The sequence below is a fragment of the Colletotrichum aenigma genome (genome assembly GCF_013390185.1).
Source record: "Colletotrichum aenigma strain Cg56 chromosome Unknown KSG_Cg56_contig03, whole genome shotgun sequence".
NCBI classification, from domain to species: Eukaryota; Fungi; Ascomycota; class Sordariomycetes; order Glomerellales; family Glomerellaceae; genus Colletotrichum; species Colletotrichum aenigma.
In genome coordinates, this window is record NW_023500909.1 from 2,507,506 (window position 1) to 2,534,011 (window position 26,506).

The 26,506-nt window shown below is 56.0% G+C and overlaps 8 protein-coding genes across 8 annotated transcripts; 3 read left to right on the forward strand and 5 right to left on the reverse strand.

The window, feature by feature from the left end:
• Nucleotides 1–187: 187 nt before the first annotated feature.
• Nucleotides 188–4,254, reverse strand: cyk3 (cytokinesis protein 3; the record flags this gene model as incomplete). Its single annotated transcript, XM_037319910.1, has 2 exons — nucleotides 188–4,111; nucleotides 4,180–4,254. The coding sequence occupies 2 exons, from the start codon at nucleotides 4,252–4,254 to the stop codon at nucleotides 188–190; spliced, it is 3,999 nt and encodes a 1,332-aa protein (XP_037182215.1).
• A 1,226-nt stretch (nucleotides 4,255–5,480) lies between these two features.
• CGCA056_v004656 (uncharacterized protein) lies at nucleotides 5,481–6,104 on the forward strand (the record flags this gene model as incomplete). Its single annotated transcript, XM_037319911.1, has 2 exons — nucleotides 5,481–5,519; nucleotides 5,739–6,104. The coding sequence occupies 2 exons, from the start codon at nucleotides 5,481–5,483 to the stop codon at nucleotides 6,102–6,104; spliced, it is 405 nt and encodes a 134-aa protein (XP_037182212.1).
• Nucleotides 6,105–6,323: 219 nt separating this feature from the next.
• Nucleotides 6,324–8,383, forward strand: svkA-1 (Serine/threonine-protein kinase svkA; the record flags this gene model as incomplete). Its single annotated transcript, XM_037319912.1, has 4 exons — nucleotides 6,324–6,375; nucleotides 6,432–6,499; nucleotides 6,556–6,723; nucleotides 6,779–8,383. 4 exons carry the CDS (start codon nucleotides 6,324–6,326, stop codon nucleotides 8,381–8,383), a joined length of 1,893 nt encoding a protein of 630 aa, XP_037182213.1.
• Nucleotides 8,384–8,856: 473 nt separating this feature from the next.
• RAI1 (Decapping nuclease RAI1) lies at nucleotides 8,857–10,382 on the reverse strand (the record flags this gene model as incomplete). The annotated part of the gene is made up of 7 exons (XM_037319913.1): nucleotides 8,857–9,065; nucleotides 9,118–9,689; nucleotides 9,747–9,754; nucleotides 9,810–9,837; nucleotides 9,891–9,922; nucleotides 9,975–10,217; nucleotides 10,311–10,382. 7 exons carry the CDS (start codon nucleotides 10,380–10,382, stop codon nucleotides 8,857–8,859), a joined length of 1,164 nt encoding a protein of 387 aa, XP_037182206.1.
• Nucleotides 10,383–10,945: 563 nt separating this feature from the next.
• sec8 (putative exocyst complex component sec8) lies at nucleotides 10,946–14,215 on the forward strand (the record flags this gene model as incomplete). The annotated part of the gene is made up of 2 exons (XM_037319914.1): nucleotides 10,946–13,518; nucleotides 13,567–14,215. 2 exons carry the CDS (start codon nucleotides 10,946–10,948, stop codon nucleotides 14,213–14,215), a joined length of 3,222 nt encoding a protein of 1,073 aa, XP_037182207.1.
• A 247-nt stretch (nucleotides 14,216–14,462) lies between these two features.
• Nucleotides 14,463–15,957, reverse strand: YTM1 (Ribosome biogenesis protein YTM1; the record flags this gene model as incomplete). The annotated part of the gene is made up of 2 exons (XM_037319915.1): nucleotides 14,463–15,796; nucleotides 15,861–15,957. The coding sequence occupies 2 exons, from the start codon at nucleotides 15,955–15,957 to the stop codon at nucleotides 14,463–14,465; spliced, it is 1,431 nt and encodes a 476-aa protein (XP_037181476.1).
• A 607-nt stretch (nucleotides 15,958–16,564) lies between these two features.
• Nucleotides 16,565–19,126, reverse strand: cbc1 (Nuclear cap-binding protein subunit 1; the record flags this gene model as incomplete). The annotated part of the gene is made up of 3 exons (XM_037319916.1): nucleotides 16,565–18,469; nucleotides 18,519–19,009; nucleotides 19,057–19,126. 3 exons carry the CDS (start codon nucleotides 19,124–19,126, stop codon nucleotides 16,565–16,567), a joined length of 2,466 nt encoding a protein of 821 aa, XP_037180549.1.
• A 1,331-nt stretch (nucleotides 19,127–20,457) lies between these two features.
• gsk3 (Protein kinase gsk3) lies at nucleotides 20,458–21,907 on the reverse strand (the record flags this gene model as incomplete). The annotated part of the gene is made up of 6 exons (XM_037319917.1): nucleotides 20,458–20,591; nucleotides 20,642–21,040; nucleotides 21,096–21,444; nucleotides 21,496–21,579; nucleotides 21,631–21,803; nucleotides 21,862–21,907. 6 exons carry the CDS (start codon nucleotides 21,905–21,907, stop codon nucleotides 20,458–20,460), a joined length of 1,185 nt encoding a protein of 394 aa, XP_037181114.1.
• Nucleotides 21,908–26,506: the final 4,599 nt, after the last annotated feature.

The window sequence follows — 26,506 nt, forward strand, 5'->3', positions numbered from 1 at the left end:
GTAACCACAAAGAAAAGGAGAAGAAAAGACGCAACGCAATTTACAAGAGAAAACGCCGAGATATGCATGAGGTACCCCGAACCAAACCGTGTCATGACCGCTTAAAGTCCTTCCCCCTTTTTTTGCTTTTCAACATTGCCCTTGGAAGTTCTGCAGATACGCATGGGAAAAGAATTCAAGACGCTGCTCAACCAACGCAAACCCATTCGGCGAAGACGCACCAGCGAGCGGTGCGGTCTGCCAGGACGAGACCTCTCCAAACTCCCTTCTCCGAACACTTGATGATGGTCTCCCACGTACCACCGTCGCTGGTTTCCTCATCGATTCCCCTGCTGCCGACACTGATTCCCCGGCGATCCTCCTTCCGCATAAGACGGAGAATCTTGCCACCGGGGGTCTGAATGGCAAGCTTCGCCGGTTTCTTCCCTGATGACCCGTTGCCGGAGACGTTGGATCCACTGACGTTCGACGCGGTCATACTCAAGGCTGAGCTGGGTCTCGCGAACGGGATCGGGCTTGCGCCTCCGGGGTTCGACGATGGTGTCATTGGCGACCCACTGCTAGCCAAAGAGCTAGGGTGCTGTCGGATCGCGAAGACGAAGGTGTTGTTCAAAGCCAGACGTTGGCATTGGGGCTGAACAACATAAATGTCGTGGCGTTGGGCGTGAGGTGTGGGATGCCTTGTCACGAACTCATAGGGAGGGTTCTCTCCCGTATGAATGATCGGAAGGGCGAAGGCCACCGGATGAGGGATGTCCTTGATGCTATGCATCAGGCCACGCTTGCCGGCATAAATCTTCAAGGTCCCTTGGCCTTCGTCGCCTGGAAGGAGAGCCTTGACAGTGTATCGTTTGATACCGTTGAACCATTCGGCTTGGGCCAGCGCCCTCTTCTTCACCACATCACCGCTCTCGAAAACGTCGCCGTCCACATCCCTCGTGTAGCCTCGGACCTCAACCTCTGCTGCAACCTCCACATCGGCTGGAGCGTTAAACTTGATATGCACCATCTCCAGGTCTTCTATGCGAGTCGCCGCTGTGTTATAGTCGACCATCTCGAGATCGTTCTTGAAGAAGGGAGGGCAGGCGCAAGGCAGGTTGAGAAGCACCTCGTGTGCTTGCGGAGGGCAGACGTGTTGCTGAGAGTGGTGCTCAGGGATATGTGTCCAGCAAATCTCGGTCGGCCTTGCAAGGAACCACCAAGAGTCAGCTGCACCACTGCCAGCACTGGAATAGAGATGCCGCCTTGGGTATGATGGACTAGCCATACAACAGTCCACCATACGCCATTCATTGTCGACCAATACGGCGTTCCACCAGTGGTTTGCCCGAGGCATGATGTTGTGTTCTGGAATCTCGCCTGGCGTCTTGAGGTACCCGCGAACCATTTCGCAATGAATGCCTACCGCGGTACACATCTCTTGTACCAGAGCAGCGTACTCCTCCGCACAAGCTCGCTTCGACTGGATTACCCGCCTGGTGTTGATCTCCCCCTCAAAGTCCTCTTCCCAGCAGATCTTCTCGGACACCCAGGTAAAGATTGCTCGCATTCGCTGGACATCGCTGCGGTACGGGCGACATACGTAGGTCGTCGCCAGAGAAACCGCGGTTGTCATCGGTGGTAGGCTGCTTATGAATCTCGAGTTCTTGTCGACTTGGGTGAGATTCAATGCCTGATAATCAATGGGATCTTCGACTGGTGAGCCGTCGGCGCCCTCGTCACCTTCAATGCCGTCATAGAGCTCGTCGACGGGGTTAAGGGCTGGGTAATCAAGCATCTGACAGCGATCTCTCCGTTCATTTCGTTCGTTTTTGCTCAGAGAGTTGGATCGATTGACATCTCTGCGGACCTGCACCCAGTCGACTCCATTCGCCATACCCATTTCCCTGGCTGCTTCCCTACCGAAGCCAGTGCTTCCCATACCGGTAATGTTGGAGATAGCATTACCAGCGGGGGAAGCGACGTTGGGCATAGAGCGAGCGAAAGGAGACGACCTGGGCGAGTCGCCGCCCATGGCAATACTACTGCGTCCGGAGGCGACTCCGGTCTTGGCCGTGTCGAGAAGCTTCTTGAAAATGCTTCTTTTGGCGGGCTTTGGAGTCACGAGCCCTCCAAGTCCTGGGTCCTCGAGGAAGCCAGCTTGCGACTTCGGACGAGCCACGTCGGATGCGTGGCTGCTGTGGTAAGTGACCCCTGTGAAGGGAGTTTCCGGTCGTTCGATATCAGCATCACGCATCCCAAGGGCACTCTGAGCACGCTTCTGGGTCTTCCGAGCAAAGCTGCCGGCGCTTGTAGCGCTAATGGCGCCAGCTGAGGATCCACTCATTAAACTCCTGTCGCTGCTCTGGGTCGTCGAGCTCTGATTGCCGGACGATGCGCTGGTTGAGTTGGTCTTGGTCGTAAAAGTCCTGTTCAGTACGTTCCGGCCAATATCGTAAGCCGACTTCCGCCCTCGAAGCTTCCTCTCCTCCGGTCCGCCCATGGATGATTTCGGTCTCTCGTAAAGTGCGCCTTTCGGGGGCGGCTTCGGTCCCTCGTCCTCAAGGTCAGCCATGCTTGCGCTGTGTTGATGCATTTTCTTTAGACGGCTTTCCATACGCTCGACGTAATTACTGAGTTGAGGCAGTTGCTCTTTGTCTTCTCGGTGTCCGCTCTGTCCGTTCTGATAGGATTGATCGCGCGAGGATCCACCGCTCCAAGTCTCGTATCCTTCGTCCTGTTGTGCTATTCCCATGGAAGTCAGGGGTCGCTGGTAAGTATTCTTCCTTCGTTGACGGTCATTGACCATATTGAAGGACTCAGGTGACCACGGGTCCAATGCTGGGTCCGGTGTCGGGTCTCGAGGCATCCCTAGAGCATCCAATTGCTCTATCACGCCGTCCATAGCTTCCCGCAATGGCGATGGGGTCATATGACTGGCTGATGGGGAGGGTGGAGTAGGAGACGGCATCCGTTGAGTTTGAATCGCTGGTGGTCTGTCTTGGGAGTATGACAAGTGCGAACCATGCCTGTCCAAAGGAGGATGCCGGTTTTCGTACGAGGCGTTCGAGCCTTGACGAACGAGATCTGTCCGCTTATCGTGAGAGCTATTTGACCCATGCCGCGGGTTGAAACGATCTTCGAAGGAAGAGTTGGACCCATGACGAGGGATATCGTGCCGACTATCGTAGGACATGCTCTGCTTGTGTCGCGGCGCACCCACGTGCCGATGCGGTGGGGGTGGTGGAGGCGGGGGAGAGTCAACTTTCCCCTGGGGAGGTCGGTACGGCTTGTAGCTGAACGAAGGGGCTGGTGAGGGATCTCTTGAGGCGTGATGCGGAGGTATGGGCGAGGCCCCTCTTTCGGTGTTGTAAGAGTTCGCTCGCGATCCATGACCATAATCGGGAACGGGCGTTCTCGCACGCAAGTCGTGGTCAGGATTCGGCGTTCTCGCCCGATGGTGGTCCACCACTGGTGTCCTGGCTCGGTGGTGTTCAGGAATGGGCGTTCTGCCACGATGATGCTCGGGAACTGGTGTTCTGGATCGGTGGTAGTCGTTCACCGGAGTGCGTCCTCTTGGAATGTACTGCTGTGCGCCGTCGTTGAAGGAGTTGCCCCGCGATACGTAACCGCTGGGCTGAGGCGTTGTGTATGCTCGCATTCTAGTCGAGGCAGTTTCATTGAAAGAGTTCTCTCGTGAGAGGAGGGCCGAAGGCGCCGGTGATCGGTCTCTGAGCATTGAAGGTGCCGGAGAGCGATCCCTCCTGCTGCTCTCTGGCGCCGCGCTGTGAATGGACTCTCCCGAGTGCCCTCTAGGCCTTGGGTTGGGGTTCGTTCGGTAAACCTCGGGCTGCTTCGCTGCGGTGTAGTGCGGTGCCTTGGCGTACGCTTCGAAGGGCTTTCGGAACGTCCTCGATTTTTGAGGTGTGCTTGGGCTGGGCGTCTGGTCGGGTAGAGGGCTTGCAGACCTCGTCGTCGGTCGAAAATCGGAGGGAAGCACCTGGACGAAGTTGGACGGAAACACACCCACAGTCCGCCTGTCGCGCCATAATCTGCCTGTCCACCATGAACCATCGCCAGCATTCAGACATTCAATCAAGTCGCCCTCGATGAAGCCGAGGTCTCGCTTGCTCTGTCGTGAGAAAAATAAAGTCAGCCATTGGGAGCGCGTGTGGTAAACAACTACTTCTGTTTACAGACCTCTCCTCCCCATGAGTAGACAGCCCTGCACCAGCACGGAAACCGCATCGGCAGAGGCGGCGGTGCTGGCACCATCTTGGCACTTTGATTTCAAGATGCCGGTTGTCGAGTGGTGGGCGATCAGTCGATGGTCGATGTCGCGGAGTTCGGTTGTGGTTGCGGTTGCGGTCGCGATGTCCAGTACACGGCTCGTGCTGGATTAGGCTTATCTGACGCGATCGTGTAAGTTGCGACGGGCAGTGGGCGCCATACAGCAGGGCGCGCGCAACAAGACGAAACTGGCTCAACCGCGGAGGAGGGGAATGACGACGAAGTTTCAAGCACCCGTAGCGAGACGAAGCGAGGACGGGGCTTGGAGGTCTCGTGGGAAGATGGCTTTCGGACGAGGTGAGGAATGCAGCGGTTTTCGCGTGCACATCGACAATGACCTTGTTGGAGTGGGTAATCAGGAAATCGGAGTTGACGTGAGATGGCAAAGGCAAACGAGCCTGAAAGTCGGACACAACTTCCAAGAAGGGGATGCGGTGAATGTCAGTGCCAGCCGGGGTGCGGACCCGGGGCAACCAACAAACAGAGGGGCTCGTCGGCGGGGCAACAACTCCAAACACCACAAAGCGGAGGCAGAGGCTGGCCAACTGTGCGCCGGGGGGAGCCCCACCCGCGGCCATGGGTCCTATCAGGACGCGGTAAAGTCGCAGCAGGCGACAAGCTTGTAACGGGTTGCGACCTCCTGTGCGGCTGGCGCATCTCCACCGTCGACTAGCGGATCCCGCCTGGCGAGCAGCGCTAAGCTCCATCAGTGCGCCCTCAAGAGTCAAGCCTGGAGTCGCAGCATCTGTGCCCCCCGGAACCTTGGTCTTGGTCAGTCACCGCCTGCGATGCCGTGCAAGGTACGACGGATACCCGACAAGATTGCTGGGTTCCCAGGGTTTTGCTGACGATATCGCTCCCTTGACGTGGGCCTTTGGAGAGCCGTCACTCGCTGAGATACGCCCCGGTCCCTCCCTCCTTGCCTCGCCCTTGCAGATTGTTCCGCCTCAAGTTCCTGTCTCCCAGCAGCCAGCGCCAGCGAAGCCAACACACCAGAGGGTCAACCTTGGGAAGCCACTGGGTCACAGACGACGCTACCGATGGGCCCTGCATGCCAACTCAACGACTAGACGACACTGGGCCGTCTAAGGTATCTGCAAGGCAACCTGTCTGCATGCTCTGGATACTCTATCACCGGCCTCGACCAAGAACAAGACGTCAAGCACACATTCAGAGCGACGTAAAGAGGGTCACGTTCACTGTCCACTGGCATGCAAACGACGCAAGCACACGACAGTCGGCCCCTTCTCGTAGGTCACAATCACATTTCTCTGCCGTCGACATATCTTGCTTTTAACCTACCTTACATCCATCAATCCACCGCTCCCACACTTCCCGCCTTTTTCCCTCTACCCTTTTCCCCTTTCTTTTGTTTGCGATTCACGATGCTTCAGAAACAACGGCTTCCCACCGGCACTTTTTCGTTTGCTTTTCTGTATCAAGATCGGCTGACTCGCCCCGGCTCCTAGAACCCTGGTGCTAAATTGCGGTTCCCCGGAGCTCCCCCAGCTATACCAAAACGGAAGAAAGTAAACAAAAGGGCCCGAGCTTTGCGACGACCCAAGCCCACAGAACCACCACACAACCGCAACCACACCGAGGAAAAAGATACACACAACCCGGCCACAAGACACCACACGTACCGCGGAGAGAGCACGGCGTCGTTGACTACCGTACCTGGACCTGGTCCTCGCCCGCCCTGGCCCTGGGATACCCGAACCAAGTCGCTGCTCTCCCAAGCAACCCCAAGCAACCGAGCCACCGACGATCCGCTTGCTTCCTTTGACGCCATTATTGCCTTTGTCCAGTCTAAAATACAAGCCAGGCCGTCCTGACTGACAGACGACAGCCCCGTTCCCTGGATACCCTTTTCTTCTCTCGAAACTTTCTTCCAGCACCATCCTGCAAGCGCAAACCTCTCGCTCCCTCACCTCCCTCCGTTCTCGGGCTCCAGGGTTGAACACCAGCTCCTCCCTCTCTCTTGCTCCATCTCTGCCGGCGGAATCGATTGAATTGAGAGTATCAGCGTCGCCATGACGTCCAGATCGGCCGCGATGGCCGACGAAGGCGTCGCCGAACATTATCAGGTCTTGGAGGAGCTTGGTCGTACGTTGTCTGAATACCGGCGAATACTTTGTGCATGCGCGCTGACAGGACTCTAGGTGGTAGCTTTGGAGTCGTTTACAAGGCCATTGAGAAGGCCACCGGCGAGACCGTCGCCATTAAACATGTGAGCCACCCCCATGTTTACATCCTGATGAATATCGCTAACCCGTGGATGCGCAGATTGATCTCGAGTCAAGCGAAGATGACATCCAGGAGATTCAAGGCGAGATCGCAGTGCTCAGCACTTGCGCAAGCTCATTTGTCACCCAATACAAGGGCAGCTTCCTTCGCGGTCACAAGCTCTGGATCGTAATGGAGTATCTTGGGGGTGGCTCATGTCTGGACCTGGTATGTCACTCCGAGTCGCAGCTTATCCTTATCGTCTAAAGCTGACATTCCTCAGCTCAAACCGGCCAACTTCGCCGAGGTCCACATTGCCATCATCTGCCGAGAGCTTCTCCGTGGTCTCGAGTACTTGCATGCCGAAGGCAAGATTCACCGAGATATCAAGGCTGCTAACGTCCTGCTCTCCGAGTCAGGCAAGGTCAAGTTGGCCGACTTTGGTGTCGCTGCCCAATTGACCAACATCAAGTCCCAGAGGAACACCTTCGTCGGAACCCCTTTCTGGATGGCACCCGAGGTCATCCAGCAGGACGGTTATAGCTTCAAGGCAGACATCTGGTCACTTGGTATTACCGCTATGGAAATGGCCAACGGCGAGCCTCCTCTGGCCCACATCCACCCGATGAAGGTTCTTTTCCACATTCCCAAGAACTCTCCTCCCCGTCTGGAGGGTGCCTTCAGCAAAGACTTCAAGGACTTCGTGGCGCAGTGTCTCGTCAAGGATTCCGACCGCAGACCATCCGCAAAAGATCTCCTTCGTCACCGCTTCATCAGGTCTGCCGGCAAGATGGAGGCTCTTCAGGAGCTGATTGCGCGCAAGCAAATGTGGGATGCAAACCAGAACCGAAAGTCGCATACCATCTTCTACCAGGAAACACTTAACACCATCTCTGCTAAGGACGACTCAGATGAGTGGGTGTTTGACACGGTCAAGTCGATGGCGCCTAGGCGGCCGACTGTTCGGTCTCGGAAGCCGTCCTACTTTGCGGCGGAGGAGGCCATGCGCCGCCTCGACCTCAAGGACGCTCCGCTCGGCCCTTCGTCTCCCGCTTCCGGTACAGTGCGCCGGTCGACTGTGCGCCGCCAGCCCTCAAGTCGTCAAGCGTCTGCCACACAGATCCAAGCCAACGGGTCGCCTCGTTCTACCGTCGCGAGAAGACCGCTCCAGCCAGACATGTCGTACGGCAACTCTGGTTCTTCCGTACGACTGTTCCGCCGGGTGCCCTCAAACGGCTCCGTCACTGATCCGACGGACTTCTCTGAGTCGGGTGACACCGCTGTTGGGGACGAGAACAGAGCACCGATGAGAGGTGCATGCGTAGAGCCAAACAGCAAAGAGGGCATGCTGGGTCGGCGGCTGTTCAACAAGGCCATCGACCCGACACTCGCAGAGCTGCACGCGCAAACGTCGGGTCTGCAGAAGCGGGAGGCACTGGCCAAGCTCACTGATGCCTTTGCTCTCCTGGACTCGGTCGACCCTGAAGGAGCCTACCACGTGATGCGTAATCTGATGTCGGCAGTCTCTCAAGACTCAAAGCTGAACACAGCATTGATTCCCCAGCAATCGATCAAGATTCCATCGGATGGCACACCACAGGGCACTGTCATCATCAAGAGCGCTGCAGCAACACCGTCATCTGGTGGTAGCCCAAACAAGTTGGTGCTTGCATCGAACAACCCGCATTTGAAGAGCCATAGGAGGCGCAACGGCTCGTTTGCTACGCCCGAGTCGACCGAGAAGGAGAAGGAACGAGAGAAGGCAGCCATGGAGGCCAAATATCCTGGTCGTCCAGCCCGACCCGGCATGGAGCACTGCAACCAGCTTTCAGACGTGCTCTACGGCAGGTGGACTGAAGGTTTGAGAATCAGATGGCCAGCTGTCTAAAACTGGCTACAAGATGGGCTACGGGCCCGAAAGAGATGGCAGAGAGAGGTGGCATATCATTATTCACGAGAAACGCTGTATGATGAGAGTGTATGACCACGTCGCAGCATACGGGTTTGAACAGTACACAAAAGCATTGGGAGAGAGTTTTCAGTTCAGCATCGGGAACGTTTTCGACATTCGGGAGATTGAGATACCGAGATACCGGGATTGGATTTCAGTTTTTTGACGACGCAGATGGATGGACTCGGCTACGTGGCTCTCATGACTGATGATATCTACACGGCTGATCCGGGTTTGTCTTCGTCGCATAGGGTGGCGTTTTGGTTGTTTTGTGGTTTTGTGTTTCGGCAGTAGGTAGATACCTAGGTAACGTCAAGGTCTTGAACCAATAGAATAATCACGCGAAGTCGAGTGTTCCGTTTATGCCTTTGTGATGAAAGGGGTTGTAGTAACTAGCCCTCGGTCTGTGACTATGACTCTGGTTCCGGCTGTGGTTCATCCTCTGGTTCTGGTTCCGGGGCGGTGCTCTTCATGGAGAGTTTGATTCTCCAGTTGATGAACTCGTCTGTCAGAATCTCTCCGTGCCCGGCCTCCTCGATCCTGAACACCTCTATCATAGGGCTTCCGGGCCGCCTGCGTATCCTCCAGACCCCGTCATCGTTGACAGTCTGACGAAGCCCTGCATCCGTTAATAACAGACCTCTCTGTCACATTTAAGGGGAAACACTCACAAACGAGGAACTCGGCCGCAAAGTTGACACACATATCCCCGTTCCAATTCGCCCGTCCGCGTCTCTGGACTGTATCCGGGATCTTCTCCGTTTCAATCTCATCGACGCTGGTCAACATGCCGTCGCGGCTGCGAAACCCGACAATGATCTTGGGCACGCCCAAAAGAAAACTCTGGATCCAGAACTTCATCAGCTTGCGGTGGAAGTTATCCACGTCGCGCTCGTCGCGGATGGCGAGGCTGGTCTTGAGCTCGACCCAGTTCGTGGGGGCGCCCTGCTTGGCGGGCTTGGAGTCCCAGACGGCGTCGACCTCGCCGCCGATGCAGATGGTCGTGGCGCCGATGCCGGTGCGCACGACGGAGCAGTACTGCGCGTTGTTGTTGACGACCTCGCGCGGGCGGTTCTCGATGTAGGCGCGCGGGGTGTCGCCCCAGGGCGCCGGGAGGGTCGCGAGCGTCTCGAACTTGTAGCCCCAGAACTGCATCACCTCGGGCGGGATGGGGCCGCGGCGCTGTTGGGCGTTTTGCTTTGCTTGGGAGGCAACTTTGTATTCGTGGTTCTCTTCGATGAAGCTGGGAGAGTGGGTTAGTTAAGGGGGATTTGGGGCTGGGTGTAGTTGTTTGTCGTACATGCAGTCCTGGGGTAGGTTAGCTTCCAGCTCAGATGATGTTTTCGAGGGGCTTGTGAGGTACTTGGTATAGTGTTGCGTTCATCTCGAAGCTGTGTGGACGTCAGTATATCACCCATGAAGATGATTCTCTGCAGAAACTGACCCGTCTCGGTCTTCGAAAGGCGATGCCATGATCTGAAATCTGGTTAGTGGCTTGATGTTAGAGTGAATAGGGGCTACATCTTACCTTGGTCATCATACCACGCCATGTGACGATCTGAGCGTCAATCTTCTGCCCCGTCTCTTCTTCGTGAGCCTTGATGGTCTTGAGTAGACTGCCGAGATGTTCGGCCTTAGAATCGTCATGCTTGATGAAGCTGTCGTAGCCATCTGAGAGGTCGACTCCTAAGGGCGGCGTATAGTAGTATCTCAGTGACGAGTCGCCCAGGTGGAATTCGTGATTATCATCGTACGAAAAACATGCAAACTCCTGAATATATTGTTAAAGAAGGTCCCAATAGGGCGGAAGCATCGAAAAATGAGTCCATCAGGTATGAGCCTGAAAATCCAATTTACTACTCACTTTTGGCCGTTTGACTGGTTGACTGGCGCCATAAAAGCGCCCAATAGGCTGGATAGAGAATTCATTCGACATGATGATGAAATTGGCTGGGGTCCTGCTATAATATCATCGAGAACTTGAATAACCCGGTTTTCATATGAAGCTTCTTATATCTAAGAACTTGAGATGAATGACATTCGGTCGGGTGTGCCGGTCGCACCGTGAGTGTCGGGAGGTGTCAACGGAGCATTGCGGCGTGTTCACGCGGTTGGTGGGGGCAAGTGGGATGAGTGAACAATCCGGGGGTGGTGGGGATCTTAGCTGACCTCAACCACTGAAGCGAACCACTAACAGGCCTGGACGAGACCCAGACAGCAGTGAAACGTGCATGCGGATGGCTGGACTGGAAGCACCCGAGCCCCTAGCTACAGCTGCACGGCCAGCACCTCGATGTCCGCCTTGGCTTTGCCCAATTCAACCACATTTCGACATTCCAAGAGCCGCATTTCGAGATACGTCGCGACAACACAGGCTACGATCGCCCTCGAACGTCTTTGATTATTCGATATACCCTCGATACCTCCAATCCCGACGACCGCGATGCGAACCTATCTCCGTCCAACCGTATAAAGCGCCCAACTACCACATCCCTCAGAATGTCGAATCGGTACGGCGGCGGCGCCTACCGCAACGGCAACGGCTATGGCAACTTTGGTCGCCGCGAAGAACCTCAAGACTACGATCCCTACGCCAACGGCTATGGCGGCGACAGGGACAGAGACAGAAGCGACCGCTACGCCGTTGGCTCCCCGCCGATGAACCCCCGATCACCATCCAACTTCCGAAACCCAGGTCCCCCGCCCATGCGCAGCCGCGAGCGCATCCAAGAGAGCAACGCCGAGCGCCAGATCGGCCAGGTCCTCGAGCACATCAAGCAAGAATGGCCCGCTATGTGCCAAAACGACTGTGTTCCCGTCCAGCTCGCTCTGCAGCTCCTTGACAGCAGCTCCGTCGGCCGCGCACACGACTACCGCAAGTTCACGGAGGCGCACAACTACGTTGAGGACTCCCTCAAGGGCATCGTCCACGAGCACCATCAGGGATTCAACAGCTCCATAGGAACGTTCCACAAGATCCAGGGCAGCATCCAAGCTTCGCAGAAGAAGGTGCGCACGCTGAAAGAGTCGCTGCTGACGTCCAAGGTGAGCCTGTGTACGTCGGACCCGGAGCTTAAGAAGCTCTCGGCCGCATCGCAGGCTTACGACGAGCTGCTTACGACGCTGAACGAACTGGAGGAGTTGAGGCTGGTACCGGATCAGTTGGAGGCGAGAATCTCCGAAAAGAGGTTCCTGAGTGCGGTGGAGGTGTTGCAGAATGCGCTGCGGAAGCTGCGTAAGCCTGAACTGGATGATATCGGGGCCCTGAGCGAACTCCGGGCTTATCTAGCCAACCAAGATGGGGCTCTCATGGATATCCTGGTGGAGGAGCTTCACGAGCATCTATACCTAAAGTCGCCGTACTGCCAGGAAAGGTGGCAGAATTTGGCAAAGACACAAGGTGCTTTCAAGGAGGGTAACTACGAGGCGATTACTATTGCTCCTTTCCACCAAATACTTGACGCCATGGACGTTGAAGGGAAGACGGCCGAGGATCCGGCTAAGAACCCAGAAGCCGATACGTTCTCGTATGTGTCGCTACTGGTGGAGTCCTTGAACAAGTTGGGAAGATTGGAGACGGCCGTAGACACCCTCAAGCAGAGGCTGCCCGTCGAGCTCTTCACCATTGTCAACGAGACTCTCAACGAAGTTGACCAGAGGCACCCCAGCTCGCTTCGCGGCGGCTCTACCAACACCCAGGGGCTGCACATCTACGGCAACCGCGAGACTCAGATGAGGGCTGACGTAATTTATGACCTGCTCTGGACGCTCTTCGGCAAGTTTGAAGCGATTGCAGAGGGCCACCGCGTTTTCCACGAATCGATCAAGGCGCTCATCCGTAGGGAGGGTGCTGGAAACAACAGCGCCTTGCTGGGAAGCTTCAAGGAGCTGTGGAACCTGTATCAAAACGAAATCCGTTCTCTACTGCACAACTACGTAACAACGGATGCCGATGTCTTCCAGTTCAACTCATCGCCCAAGCCTGGCGCCAACATCAACGGCAAAAAGGATGCTTCTAGGGAGAATCTATTCAAGTTTTCCGAAGGTGACCCCAAGGCGGTGGATATGACAACGGAGTACGAAGCTCTCGAGGGCATCATCCGCGCCGCTGTCCCCGGCTTGACCGACACGTCCCGCAAGCCTGGCGCCGACAAGAAGCGAGCAGCGATGGACGGCGTCAGCTCCAAGAGAGGCACCACTGCTGGCTGGGAGAACAAGCAAACACAAGGAACCTACAAGTCCCTCGTCGAACCCAGCGTCTTCAACATGAGTCTGCTGTTACCGCCTACCTTGGTCTTCCTCCAAAGACTCAAAATGATCGTCCCGCCAGGCTCTGATCTCGCCACCAGCACTCTGACGTCGTTCCTGGATAACTTCCTCGTCAACGTCTTCCAACCTCAGCTCGACGAGACGCTCGGCAAGCTCAGCGACACCATCTTTGGCGAAGTCGATTCTTTTATCCAGGACCAGGAATGGACCCAGGTTGCCAGGCGGCCCGTCTTCAAGGGCACCACGGCCTTCTTCGCCGTCGTCACTGCCTTTTGCCGCATGCTGAGCACGATCCCGCACGACCAAGCTCTCAGCACGCTCATCATCACCCAGATGATGCGCTACTACGACCGCTGCTTCGGCTGGTATAAGTCTCTCGTCAGCAGAACCCAAGTACAGGCTGGCGAGCCCACGAAGCTGCGCATGTCAGCAGGCATGGCGTTGGAGGAGGGTGATGTCCACGAGACCATGAAGCAGCTGTGGACATCCGACACACTTGAGCGCGAGCTCTTGGAGAAGGAAGTCGGTCTGCTCATTGTTCAGACAAACGAGAAGCGCATGGAGCTCGCAGACATCATCACAGATAGGGACACAGTCTCCTCTCTCTGCCTGCTGTACACCAGCATGAAGTGGCTTGCTGTCAAGATCTCAAGCCTGCGCCACATTACTCGCAATGATGCAGACTCCTCCCGCCCTGCCCTCAACAGGGGCTCAAGCAAGCGTTGGACTCTCATGAACGACCCCAGCAAAGCTACAAATGAGGACGGTCCGGTGTACCTCCCTATGACACAAGAAACAGTGCAGTAAGTCTTCCACCTTGCCTCCTGACGACATGTGCTGACCCAAAGCAGGGCCTTCGACGGCATAGTCTCCTCTTTTGAAGAACTGGCCGGCACAGCGCTCCTCACCCTTCACATGGAGATCCGCACAGAGATCATCTACTCCCTGCGGACCGCCCTCTCACCTGATAAGGCGCCCTACCTCCTGGACCAAGAAGTCACGGAGCCAGACCCAGAGATCCTCAAACTGAACTCGGACCTCATCCTCTACGACGAGACGATCGCAAAGTACCTCCGCGCAAAGGAGACGGCGTTCATCCGCACCGGCCTCGGCCTGCTCATCAACGCGTATCTTGTCACCAACGCCGCCTTCGTCTCGCCCATGAACGCAAAGGGCTGCGGGCGCATGCAGCTCAACATCCTCGTCCTCCAGCAGAACCTGAAGAACGTCGAGGAGGGCGTCGACCTCGGTCGCGCGTCAAACTACTTTGCGCTCTTCGACAAGGGCCCCGACGCCATTGTCGACAAGGCGAGGGAGGACAAGGACAAGGACGAGCATGCCGACCCCAGCGACACCTTCACGTACGAAGAGCTGCGAACCCTGCTCGAGCTCTGCTTCAGCGAGCAGCTCGCGAACCCCGAGCGTGGAATCGCGAGCGCTGCCAAGAGGCAGATGGCGGACAAGATGCTGGGGCTTAGCGAGTACATGTGGCAGAGCTAATATAGTTCTGTGTCTAGCGGAGTAAGATGCTAGCTTTGTTTGGCGAGGAGTTCAAGGGTGCAGTATGTCAATTATAGACAAGAGACCACGGCCAAAATCTTTCTGAAGATTCTTTTTTTTTTTTTTCGCGGGGGGTATTATTCTTTGTTGTAGTCTATAGCTATCTCTTCAATGCCAAACTTTTCCCAACCACTTATACACATAAAATCGACATTTTTGTTCGCAACATCCCTTTCTACATGCCTTCCTAAGACGAAACGAGGTCTCTCCCCCTGTTGATCTGCACCTTCTTATCCTCACCACCGCTAACAATACCCCAGCTCTTGTCCCACGCCAGCCCAAACACCTTGGCGCCCTCGCCGCCCATCGGCACCTTCTTGCCCTTGAGCCACTCGCGGGAGATGGTGTACACGGCCTCGCTGACGCTGCCGCCGCCCTCGTCCTTGGTCGCGGGCCGCGCGCTGCGCAGGTCCCAGATCTTGACGGTGCCGTCGTGGGACGCGGAGGCGAGCGAGTACTCGTTGTCCGGGCTCGGCGCGAGCGCGGAGACCATGTTGGCGTGGCCGCGCAGCGTGAGCACCGAGGTGGCATTCGCGGTGGCGCGGGGGTCGAGCAGCGTGACGTGGCGCGCGGCGGAGCCGGCGGCGACCAGCGACGAAGCGCCGCCCATGGGCGCGAGGCAGAGCAGCGGGTGCATGGTGGTGAGGGTGCTCACGACGCTGCCGTTCGTCAGGTCGAGGGTGCGCAGGGTGTGGTCGGTGGAGGCGGAGTAGGCAACGGTGGGGTCGGAGGGGTGGAAGGCGACGGCGGTGGCGGAGGAGCCCTCGTGGGCGGGGATCATGGCCTTCGCGCCGCGCTGGGGGACGGAGACGGAGGATCCGGCGACGGTCTTTGCGCGCTTGGCGGGGAGATCGTCGGCGTCGACCTCGGGGGAGTCCTTCTTGGAGGCGGCCCAGAGGCCGACGCGGCCGTCGGCGGAGGCGGTGAGGAGGCGTTTTGAGGGGCCGTGGACGGCGAGGGAGTTGATCATCTTCTTGTGGCCGTGGAGCTCGAGCGTCGGCTTGAGGTCGCCGGTGAAGCGGTCGGCGGACTCGGTGTACTTCCAGAGGATGACCTTCTGGTCGAGGCCGACGGAGGCGAGCTGCGTCGACGAGAGGAACTTTGCGTCGGTGAGGAGCTTGGAGTGGCCGCCGGCGCGGGCCGAGGCGGACGTGGCGAGGCACTGGCCGGAGCCGTCCCAGATGCGGACGAGGCCGTCGTAGGAGGCGGAGAGGATGCGGTCCTGGCCCTGGGGGAGGGCGTCGCCGGACCAGATGCCGGCCGGGGAGGTGGCGGAGAGGACGTCGACGGCCGCGACCCAGTCGTCGTGCTCGAAGGAGGCTTCGTAGACGGGGGGCAGCAGGGAGCGGACGTATTGCAGGGTGATTGTGGACTCGAAGGAGAGGCCGTTGGACTGGAGGTATTCTTCGAGGGTCGTGCGGAGGAAGTTTCCGTTGACGAGGAAGTCGAGGGGCACCGGGGAGGAGGTGTTGAGCATCGACTCCGAGTTCAATATCCTCGAGAGGCCATATCGCTTGATGTCTGTCGGGCGAGGGGGAGTTAGTTTCTCATGCCATTGGGACTGGGTATCGCTGGTGCTGCAAACCTGCGGGCACAATCAGTTGCCTCTTGCTCTCGTCGAGCTGGAGGTCTTCATGCGTCGTTGTGAAGTTGACCTTCACCTGGGCCACCGAGGACTCCATTCTGGGCGATTGGCACCGAGATGCCTTCGGGCTGTCTCTCGTAAGAATTGATGAGAGCTATGGGTTTCTGGTCCTCGGTATGTAGGGTCTTCAGCCTTCTTCAGAAAGCGAAAGCTCGTTCGTGCGTTTATTCGGCGTGTGCAGTTCGTCGGTTGGCAGGTACTGGAGCAAAAAGCCGACGAACCATTCTCCATCTAAATTTTTTTGAAGATGGCTGTCAGCCTTGCAGAAATCTTTAACCCCCGCTGTAGTGCGTCGCCCAATCAGTGACGCAGCGCAAAAAGTGCCTACTGCTAGGCTGGGTACTGCCCCGCACTCACCAGCATCTAGCGCCAGGGGTGTGCCAGTGGGGGGGTTTTGGATTTACTTTACCATTCAGGTCCCGTCGATTCGAGAGATTCCAGTCTCTCATATTATTTCGCGCAGGCAGCACCGAGTTTGCGCAAAACGAGATATATGTAAGCTATTTAGCAACCCGATCTCCCGTGATCAGAGCTTCGCCTTGTCAATCCCAAAATCAATGGCCCTTTTTTTCTTCTCGATAATGTTACAAATTGCAGAGCTGTTCTTTAGTCCCCAAGCCCAAGTGTGGTTATTCTACGGTGAATTAGACGGAGGCGCTTTCTCCTCCAGATGTCTGGTCCTTCGAAGCCTCCAGGATAAACGCCTCTTCAATGGCCGCCCGACGTCGGAAGACGCGCAGCCAACGCTCGCCCCAGCGCCGGAGAAGACTGTCGCGCTGACCCGCTCCGTCCATCTCCTCCATCATCTCGTCCTTGCTACCAGAGGCCCAGCTCACCAAAGCATCCTCCATCGCCTTGAAAAGGTCACGCATGGCCTTGACCTCTCTCTCCTTTGCCTCATCATCTGCATCAGCTTCTGTCTGCAACTGTCGGACGCGACCTGTGACCTTGGCGACCGTTCCAAACACAAGCTCAAAAACATGGGTCTGCGCCAGAGAGTCCCCAGATGACTGGCCGTTGATATGGTTGCTGCTCACTAATGCCCAGTCAATGACTGAGAGAGGCAACAAGATTGAATAGTTGAGAAGCTTCTCCACGATGGAAATAGCCACACCAGGCTGGGCAGCCCAGTATGACATGACTGCGGTAATGATTTGGGCCTTAGCCGCCTCAGACGCCGCACCCACGTCAAGGAGCCGATCCTTGGTTCGTTCGATGCATGCCAGGACATGGCTAAGAGATTTCGACCCTACCCAGCAGACGGCTGTGACGAAGACATCGGTGCTAGTCACTAAGGGGTCCAGGTCGTGCTCTATGGCAAGCGAGTGAATCTTCTCAATGATAGGCTGGAACTCTTCATCTGGGGCTTTGCGTCTCAGAAGTGAGGCGATTTCACGTCCCTCGGCCGAGAACGGGGTGCCTTCGCCCTCGGTTAGATTCATGAATGGTGGGGAGATGATAAGAGGGTACTCACTTTCGTCGTTGAACTTGAAGTCAGGGACGTCCTTCTCCTTATCCGGGCCGATAAGAGGCTGGTACGGCTCAGGCAGAGTGCCCTTGATGCGCTGAGCGAAGCTCAATCTGATTTCCTTGTCCAAGGCCCCGATAATGAACGCCTTCTTGGGGTGTATGTCAGGTAGGAAAACGTCATCGACCCACTCTGTCCACTTCCAGGTGAAGCCAAAGTTGCTCAAGTGGTGAGAGAACCAATCGACAAATCTCTGCGAGAGCTCAAGATCCAGTCGGCTGGAATTGCGGTACATGTGTCGAATCGCACGGCCCAAACTGGGCGCAATCGCTGCCGGCGCAATCTTGCAAGCCTCGGTCAGCACGGAGTGGTAGTAAACAAGCTTATGCTCAGGCGTGGGAAGCTGGAAGAGCTGTGAGAAGACAGCGTCGACGGCGACGTCCTCAGGCTTCCATGTCGACTTGCCAGACTCTATGTCGCGCAGCCTGTCAAAAGGAGTGGCTCGCTTGACGAAGGTAGTGTCGGAAAAGTAGCAGTCGAGATCAATCAAGTACCTAGCAGTAACATTGCGATTGTAGTCCAGGATGTTGATAGTATCAACCAAACCATCGCGAATCAGCGAAGAGGCAATGTCTGTGACAGGAGGTACCGACCCAACTTCCTGGGAGCTATACACCGAGAAATAGACCTCGGGAAACAAAGGCCGAGGTCCAGCAATGATCTTCTCGGGAACAGTGATGGCTGGCAAGGTGTGCTTGGTGGCATTGTCAAGCTTTTCTTGGGCTTCAATCTCCTCCAGCGGTAGCTTCCAGGGTCTGGGAAGGCACGAGAGTTCCCAGTTATTCGCCGCCTCCTGGTGAAGCTGCTTTTGTAGCAGGGCAATCACACTCATTGACCCAGTTGGCTCATCTTTCTCCGCAAGGTATGGGTCGATCAGTGCTTGGAGCGCATGGGGTTCGGAGGCAATGATGTCGGTCTTCTCCATGAGATCGGCTGCCTTTTGCTGCCACTGTCCGGGCGCGGCAGCCATAATGTAGGGAATCGTAAAAAGAATAATCTTGACAAGCTCTGTGCCAATTGTCTGCGGACTATTAGCTCGTACTCTTGTCGCAAGTGATGGAAGGCCCTACGTCATCTGAGCTTGCAGTCTGCAGGTCTACAGCGCGATTGAACAGCTCGTCCAACACGTTAAAGATTCCCTCGCCGTCCAAGGAGCTCTGCAAACAAGCCAGGAGCTTCAAGTAAAGCTTCACGTCTCTCCACTGTCCGGCCTCGATCTTTTCCTGTGTCGCAGCGCTGAGCTTGACGAGGATCTCGCCCACAATTTCCGGCTTGAGGGTGTTCACCAGGAGAATGACACCAGCAACGAAAGGCGTTTTGAGCGGCTGCTCCAGCGCAAGCTGGAGAACGAGGCTAATGAAGCTCTCGCGCAGCTCCGTGTCTTCGGTGTTATCAGCGACTACGTGTGCGATGCTCTGGACTTCTTCGTGCCATCGTCGGAGAGGAGACTCGGCAAGGGACAGCAGCTGTCGGCGAACCCTCACAGGAAGAGGCGCGGAATCGATTCTTCGGCGCTGCTGTCGGTGATCGTTGTCATCATCGTCTGTCATCGGCAAGAGGCCTGTGGTGAGCTTCCGGTGAAACAAGACAGGGGCGAAACAAGCTTACCTCTGTACCTTCTCTTTCTGTTGTTGTGGCCACCGCCGCCGTGATGGCGTCTGCGCTCGTAGTCACCCATTGTGTATCTCAGTGAAGGCTGCTTGCAATTGTCGAAAGCAAGTCTGAGTCCAGATGGGTTGGCGAATTGAAGTGAGGCTTTCCGTACCGGCTGCAGCCTCGAGAAGACGGGATCCACGTCAAAAAGTTACAGAAGGAAGGCACGAGCTTCCCCTGCTAGCTGAACCGTCGCGCGTCAATTGACCCGTTCAATGTCACCTTTGTGGTAGGCTTGGTGCATTGTTGCCTGAGGCAGAATATCAGGTGGCCCTCTCACCTTTCGAGGACAGCTCTCCCTGACCACCCCGACATCGCCTCACTCAACAGGCTCAGGCAAGTACCGCTACACCCAGCTACAAATGCAATCAAACACGCATCTGCATCACTCTCATCCGAACTTGGGGGATCTTGAGATTGCCCTTGGAAATGCACGTTCGCGGCCAAACACCACATAGAATCCGAGTGACAGCCTTGCATTGATCTTACTTGGCCCCTTTGAGCCGGTTCATAACGACAGCAACATTCTTCCCCAATGTCTGAGCAAAGTAGCCAGTCCCACCCTTTTAATTGACCTGCTTGGCTCGCCGTCATTGCGTTGCCATGAATAAACAGAGAAAGCTGAAATCTTTTTCCTTTGGAATCATGCCTAAAACCAAATCCAGACCTACCGCCCACGATCCCCGACTTATGGGAGCGGGCTTCCCGACCCTCCAGCCGCCCTCCAACATCCATGAGAGAGTTCAAACCTACAACAGTATATGTCCACCACGCATCTTCCGAGTGCTGACAAGCAATGCGGCCTCGCCGGACCATAATAAGTCATGAAAAGACGAAAAAGGGTAGGCCGCACCGTCCAGACAATCGCCTGCCGTAGCATGAGGAAGCCTTTTTTTGTTCGTGAAGAATGAGGGGAGGACAATGTGAGAGCCATCTCAGGTCATGCACCAGAACGTGGTCTAGAACGCCGTCTCCTGCGAAATGCGACAATGCAGCCTCCCATGGAAATGGTAAGCAACATGATGCACAACCCGTAGACACGCCTCGATGGGCCAATATTTGCCTTTCCCTCTTCTCCGCCAGCGCGAAGAGCCACCGCTTCTTAAGCACGAGACATCTTCGCATTCCTTCGCCAACGAAACTGTTCCTTCGAGCGATCGACGCAGCCAGCTTCTAATCGTCATTCCACGTTCAACATCTAATCATCACTTGGTCCGCGTTCGAGGAGAGGCCGATGCCTTGCTGTCCATGCATACTCGATTTCATTATGCGCTGGTCGGACGGTGGGTTTGCGGCCGAGAAAAGTCGGGAACGATCCACGAGTGCGCTGAGTCCCTGGACATGACCTCGGCTTGTTCAGTCCAATTTAGCCATCATATCTGCCTTCGGAATCGGAGTGAAATTGTCAATGTCCAATCCCCTGCCGGCCAAGACAGGCTTGATGTGAGCAGGCACCAATTGGTGGTTCAGGTTCGGCGCGATCGAGAGCTCTGTGGCATTGTTAGAAGCGATGTCAGGTCTCAGAGTCAAAGCTACTTACCGTGACGAGTGAAGTCGAACAACGGGGGCAGGTCGCGGACTTCACCGCTCTGGTGCCGGGAGTCGGGCAACCTCGTGTTGGGGTCTCTGAGCTCATCGAAGAATGGGTGGACCATGGCCTCAACAGCTGCTTGTCTCTCAGTCGGCGTGTACTCGAGAAGACGGGCAATGAGGTCGATGGCGTTCGCATCCGCCTTCCGGAAGACCTTAGCGAAAGGATGCGGCTTTATCTGCGGGAACTTGTGCTCCATGTAGTTCGGGTTCATTGTGCGGATCTGCTCCCTAGTTGGTGTGCCCAGCACCTTAATGATCTCCACCAATTGATCGATGCCTGACTCTCCAGGGAAGAGCGGTTGTCCGAGCATCAATTCAGCCATGACACAACCAGTGGACCAGACGTCTGTAGGGTATGTTAGAATTGCTACGGGTGGAAGCATAACCTGAGGGGTACATACCAATCTTGGTCGTGTAGTTGGTGGCACCGAAAATGAGCTCTGGGGCTCGGTAGTATCGTGAGCAGATGTACGACACGTTCGGCTCGTTCTCGACGAGGATCTTTGCGCTACCGAAATCGCACAGCTTGAGTATGCCTGATGTGGGGTCCAGAAGCAGGTTTTGGGGCTTGATGTCGCGATGGCAAATGCCCTGAGAGTGAATGTAGGCGAGGGCTCGGAAGAGCTGATAGATGTAGAGCTTGACTTCCAGGATGGGCATCGTCGTTTTCATCTTGTTGAAGAAACGCGACGCGCGATACACGGTTTCGGGGACGAATTCCTGGACGAGATTGAGGTAGACCTCGTCTTTCTGTGTCGAGTCAGTGAATTGTTCCCGTCTAGGCGCTTCAAGTGTTCTTACGCGTTCGCCGTTGGAGTAGTAGAAGGCTTTCAGTTGGACAATGTTAGGGTGACGGACGATGCGCATGATTTGCAATTCACGGTTCTGGTCGAATTGTTAGCGTGTGCCCGTCACAGACGCGCAAGAATCGCGGACCTTGAATCTCTTGTCTTGGAGAACACGCTTGATGGCGGCGTCTTCTCCTGAGGGCGAAAGCTTCGTCTGGAAGACGACGCCGAAGGAGCCATTGCCAACAATCTTGCACTGCGTGTACTGCAGATCCCTCGTCTCACCAGTTATTCCATCTTGCACCTTTTCGCGAATAACCTCTACAGCGGGGGGTTAGCATTGCGAAACCGATGGGAGGATTTAATTGCCGCAGCTTACCTCCCATCCTGAGAGTGTTGAAGGCGGCGGGGCGATTCTGCGCCATAGCTCAGAAGGTGTTGTCAGCACGGCTTAAGCCCTGCTATTGATGGCCGGCGTAGGGCGGATTGAGGTCGAGTAGAGTGAGGGGTAACAGATCCGAGACTCGACGGCGGGCCGTGATGGGCAGCAGGGAACGGAGACTGTGTTTTGCTGATGTGAAATCCGTGCAAAAGTAATTGCACGAAGATTAGAGTATGGGTCGACGAATCAATTGGTCGTTTCGAGGACCAAAAGGTAGAGAGGCAGGTAAGGTCGCGAGTAGGACTGAAGACGAAGGCGGCACCGACAGCGGATTTGACTCGGGACTCGGCTCAGTGTTTCCAGGGACGTAGGATCAGAGGTAATTTCGAGACTGAGGTGCAACCTTTCGGAAGCTGATTGCTGTCATTAGCAGGTGGAAAAGAAAAAGAGATGCAGTAGGGACGCTCAAAAGGTCATTCGTCGTTGACAGAGCGGGAATGGGCAGGGTGTGGGCGTGTCGTGGGACGAGCAATGATGAACGAGGATGACAGACGAGGGGTGCGGGGCGGGAAGTATTTTGACAGGGAGAGGAAAGAAAGTGGCAGGGCAGGGGAATATGAATGATGGCGACGATGCAAGACGAGTGGTGGCAAGTTAGGAGCAAAGGCGACAGGACGGGAGGGAAAGGTATGAGTAAGGTCGCTAGGTAAGGTAAGGTAAGGTAGGTGTAGGTAGGTAGCAGCGGGACAGAAGACGACTGGCCAGGACTTGACGGGACAGACGAGAGCGCGAGACTGAGGCAGAGGCAGAGCAGAGAGAGGTGAGGTAGGTAGTGGCAGAAGAACAGGAAATAGGGAGGGGGTGTGGGAGTGGTGGTGGTGTATGCTGGTAGATGCGCTATGCATGCAGCACCGTACTGCAGTGAGGTGATTTTCGCTCTCTGGCCAGAGGCAAAGGGAAAAACCTGCCAGGTACGTGCAGCAGGCCAGAACTGCGAGGCAACTGCTGAGGAGGTACACTAAGACCTGACGCTGCACCTCTCTCTCTCTCTGTCTCCCGTCGCCCAGCTCAGTGCAGAAACCAGGTCACGCCAGGACGAGGCAAAACCACGTTCTCGTATGTAGATGAGCTGGTGACGACGGGCCTAGAGACAGAGCAAGGTACAGTGCAGAGCTTCTCGCAGAACTGCTAGGTGAGGTGCGTTGCAGTAAGGTAGGTTGCGGTGGGCTGTGGTGTCTGTCTGTCTGCTGTCTGGCCCAGTCGGGGTCGGGGGGTGTATGATTTTGTGGTGTGCAAAGGGACGGGGAGGGAAGGGGGGAATGTGGTGATGACGGCACAGCACGTCGCTGAGGGGCAGGCTTGGGCCAGGCTCAAGGATCGTGATGTTCTGCCTCGTGCTACACGACGGGGGCCCAGGCGTGAGGGGAGGTTGGGTCTAGGACTTGACGAGAAGGGCAGGAAATGAGCACTCACAACAAGGTCAACACACACAAGGTATGGCAATTGTCTACGAAGGTAGAATGCTTGCCGCGCAGGAAGGAAAGAGGGCGATGGGATCGGGCAGCTCTGGGTGGTGGCTGCAAGGTGCGTCCGAACAGTGTCTGCAGTGCAGCCCGGCGCAACGAGAGGGACAGGTGGTGAATGCTGCTAGTTGTCTGTCCACGGGGAAGAAAGAAGAAGAGGAGAAAAAAAGAGGATCGTGAGTATTGGAGCAGATCTTCGAGGACGGTTCTTTTCGAGGGGCGTGTATTCGGTTGTCGAGGAGGGATGGCGAACGGGTACCGTTTGGGCGAGAACGATGCACGACGAGCGTGGTGAGGTCGGGGTGCCGAGAGGTGGGAAGAGGAGGATGTTGTCACGCCGTTTAGAAGCGCGAGGTGGGTAGCAGGTTGGGTTGGTTGGTGGGAGAAGGACCCAGGCAGCGGTGGTGGAGAGGGATGAAGTAGGCAATGTTTGGTGCGGCAAGGCCAGGTCGAGGTCAAGGCCGTGGTAGCAGAGGGTAGGGAGGTACTTTGAAAGGAGGGGCAGCCCGGGGTGTGTGGTGCTCTTGAGGCCTCGCGGACCACACGGCAGGGCAGACTAGCGCGCGCAGCTGGACGAGGAATGACGGAGTGCGTCCCAAGTCCAGCGACAGGGCCAGGGGTGGCAGAGGCGTTGGTGCTGCTGCTGCTGCTGCTGCTGCTGCTGGGTTTCGTGGTTTGGTGCCAAAAAAAAAAAAAAAAAGGCAAAAAAAAAGAGACAAGTGAGGAAGAGTTGCACAACTCAATCAAATAGAAAAGTCGCCAGCCAGGGGGTGAATGGTAGAGAGAAAGAGAGAGAGCTATAACAGTATGTCCAGTATCAACTGAATCGAACTAAAAATGTCCAACTGAAATGCTGTCTGCCGGTCAGATAGATAGATATCTGGCTGGATATGACAATTCGAGTTTCAATTGGCAGATTCTCCAGCACAGCGAGCTTTCTCAAATTGGGATCTTGGCGAAGAAGAAGATTGTGTCTTGTTTGCTTTTTCTCCCTCTGTGTCTGCCTCTGTCTCTGTCTTTAATCCACTCCGTAACGTTCTAGGACGGAAGAGACGCTGCGATGGAACGGTGATGTCGGTGTGCACCCAAATAGGTTCAGGCAAGCCCAAGGTGAGAGATGAGAGAGCGCGCGCGAGAGATTTCTTTGTACGTTGGTTGATATTCCTGTACTTTGTACCTGAGACTTCTTAGGCTGGTGGCGTAGCAGATGACAGCGCGGGTGACCAGGTAAAAGGTGGCCTGGAAGTCTGTTCCGCCACGGTAGCAGTCGGCGGCGGCTCGGTACCGTTGTCGCGCAAGCAGCACCGAAGGAACACACAGACTGGAACGGTAATTGTATGTAGGCAATACTGCAGCAGCAGGTGGTAAGGGAGTAAGGTTGCGTGCAAGATCCCGCGTGGAGGGTAGTGTATGGATGGTTTTTGAGTGAGGTGCACACGCGGAGGCGTGAGGGGCGGCGGAGGCTCTCCCAGGATTTGAGGCAAGGTCAGATAGGCCGGCGCGCCGTGCGAGAGCTACCGGAGATCCAAGGTCAAGCTAGGGAACGGTACAGTGCGGTAATGTAGCCTTCGGGGCGTTGGCGGTTGGGACGTGGAAGGAGGCTCTCAGTCAATTTCCAGCCCAGGCCAATTTTGATTTCCCTGCACAAAAACGTCGGGTCGATCTTAAGTAGGTACCTTGGACGGTTGGCCGGCGAGTTTTATCGACGCAAGCCGTTCGCTTCAACCCCAGTCGGTCGGGTGACGATGTGAGTTTTTGATGTAGACAATGGTCTGTAGAGTTTGTGGTGGCAGACTTGGGAGCTGAAATAAGGTAAGGTACCTTACGGACGGTTAAGTTGGTGGTGACTGCGGACGTAGTTGCAGATGCAGACGTAGCATGCGATACACGCGGGAGATGCTTGACAGCCGGAAGCTGCCCGTTGAAGAGAGGGGAAATGTTCCAGGCGGCCGGCTCAAGCCTACCACCTCTAATTTAGGTGGTGGACAAAAAAGGGGGCGAATACTGGAGATGTGAAGCTTGACGAGGAGGTATCTGAAAGCCAGAGACGGAGAGGTGATGCGAGTCAAGACGATCGATGGCTGAACAAAAGTTGACCAACGGATCAGCAGCACAACTACTCTGCGTTCGGCCAAGACAAACACTGAATGGCCACACGCAACAAAAGTAAAGGCAACCTAACAGAGGGGCAGTTTGGTCAGAACTCAGAACAGCAAGTAAGCAGTCCGGTCCCCGTCAAAGTCCAAGAAATGAGAATCCTCCTCAAGACAATTCCAGGCGCAGCTTAGGCTGAGCAGATGCAGCGCACCGAGATCGAGTTAGCCTTTTATTGTCGACCACCCTAGACAAGGACCCGCTGCACCAGGCGTGCTCATGTGCTCTTTTTGAGACGGGGAGGCAGGCGCTAAAACTCGGCAAGCGGAAGTCAAAAACCCAATGGCCGCTCGTGCTTGCGGCCTCCTGTCAGGTTGTGACAGCCAGCTGGGGCTCCAAAGGCATCCATGACTGCACCTGTTGCACCTGCACCTGCACCTGCACCTGCCTTACTTCAAGGTACCTACCTACCTTTTGCAGCAGCCACTTTCCAGGTGATCTCAAGTCAGTGTACCTACCTATCTAATATAAGGTAGGCAGGTACCTCCAATTCCTTACCTAAAGTAGGTACCTGATGTATCCGTGCCTTCTTGCCTACATTGTAAGGAAACAGCCAGGCCAGTGGAGGCAGGCAGGCAACATTGAGGATGGAACTCGAGAGTGCTCTTGCCTCAGTACGCAGTAAAAGACTCAAGGGAGAGAGACACTTGACCAGCCGCAACTTCCCTGTCTTCTAAGAGTATGCCTTCCACGTGCACGTCTTGAATAGAGCAGCGCGTCACGTGGTGCCCGTCTCTTTGACCCCGTCCCTCTTCGACTTCGTCACTCGCATCGTCTGCAGTCTGCTCTCGCTCCCTGTCCCATCTCTCTTGTTTTCGTCCCACGTACCTTGGTTAGGACGGCCCGTATCCACCACCTTACGTCTAGCCTGCTCCTATTCGCCCCAGTACTGTCGACTACCTCTGGCCAGCTGACCTGCTGGGTCCTCCCATGCGTACCGGACCTGTACACGAGCCAAGGGGATC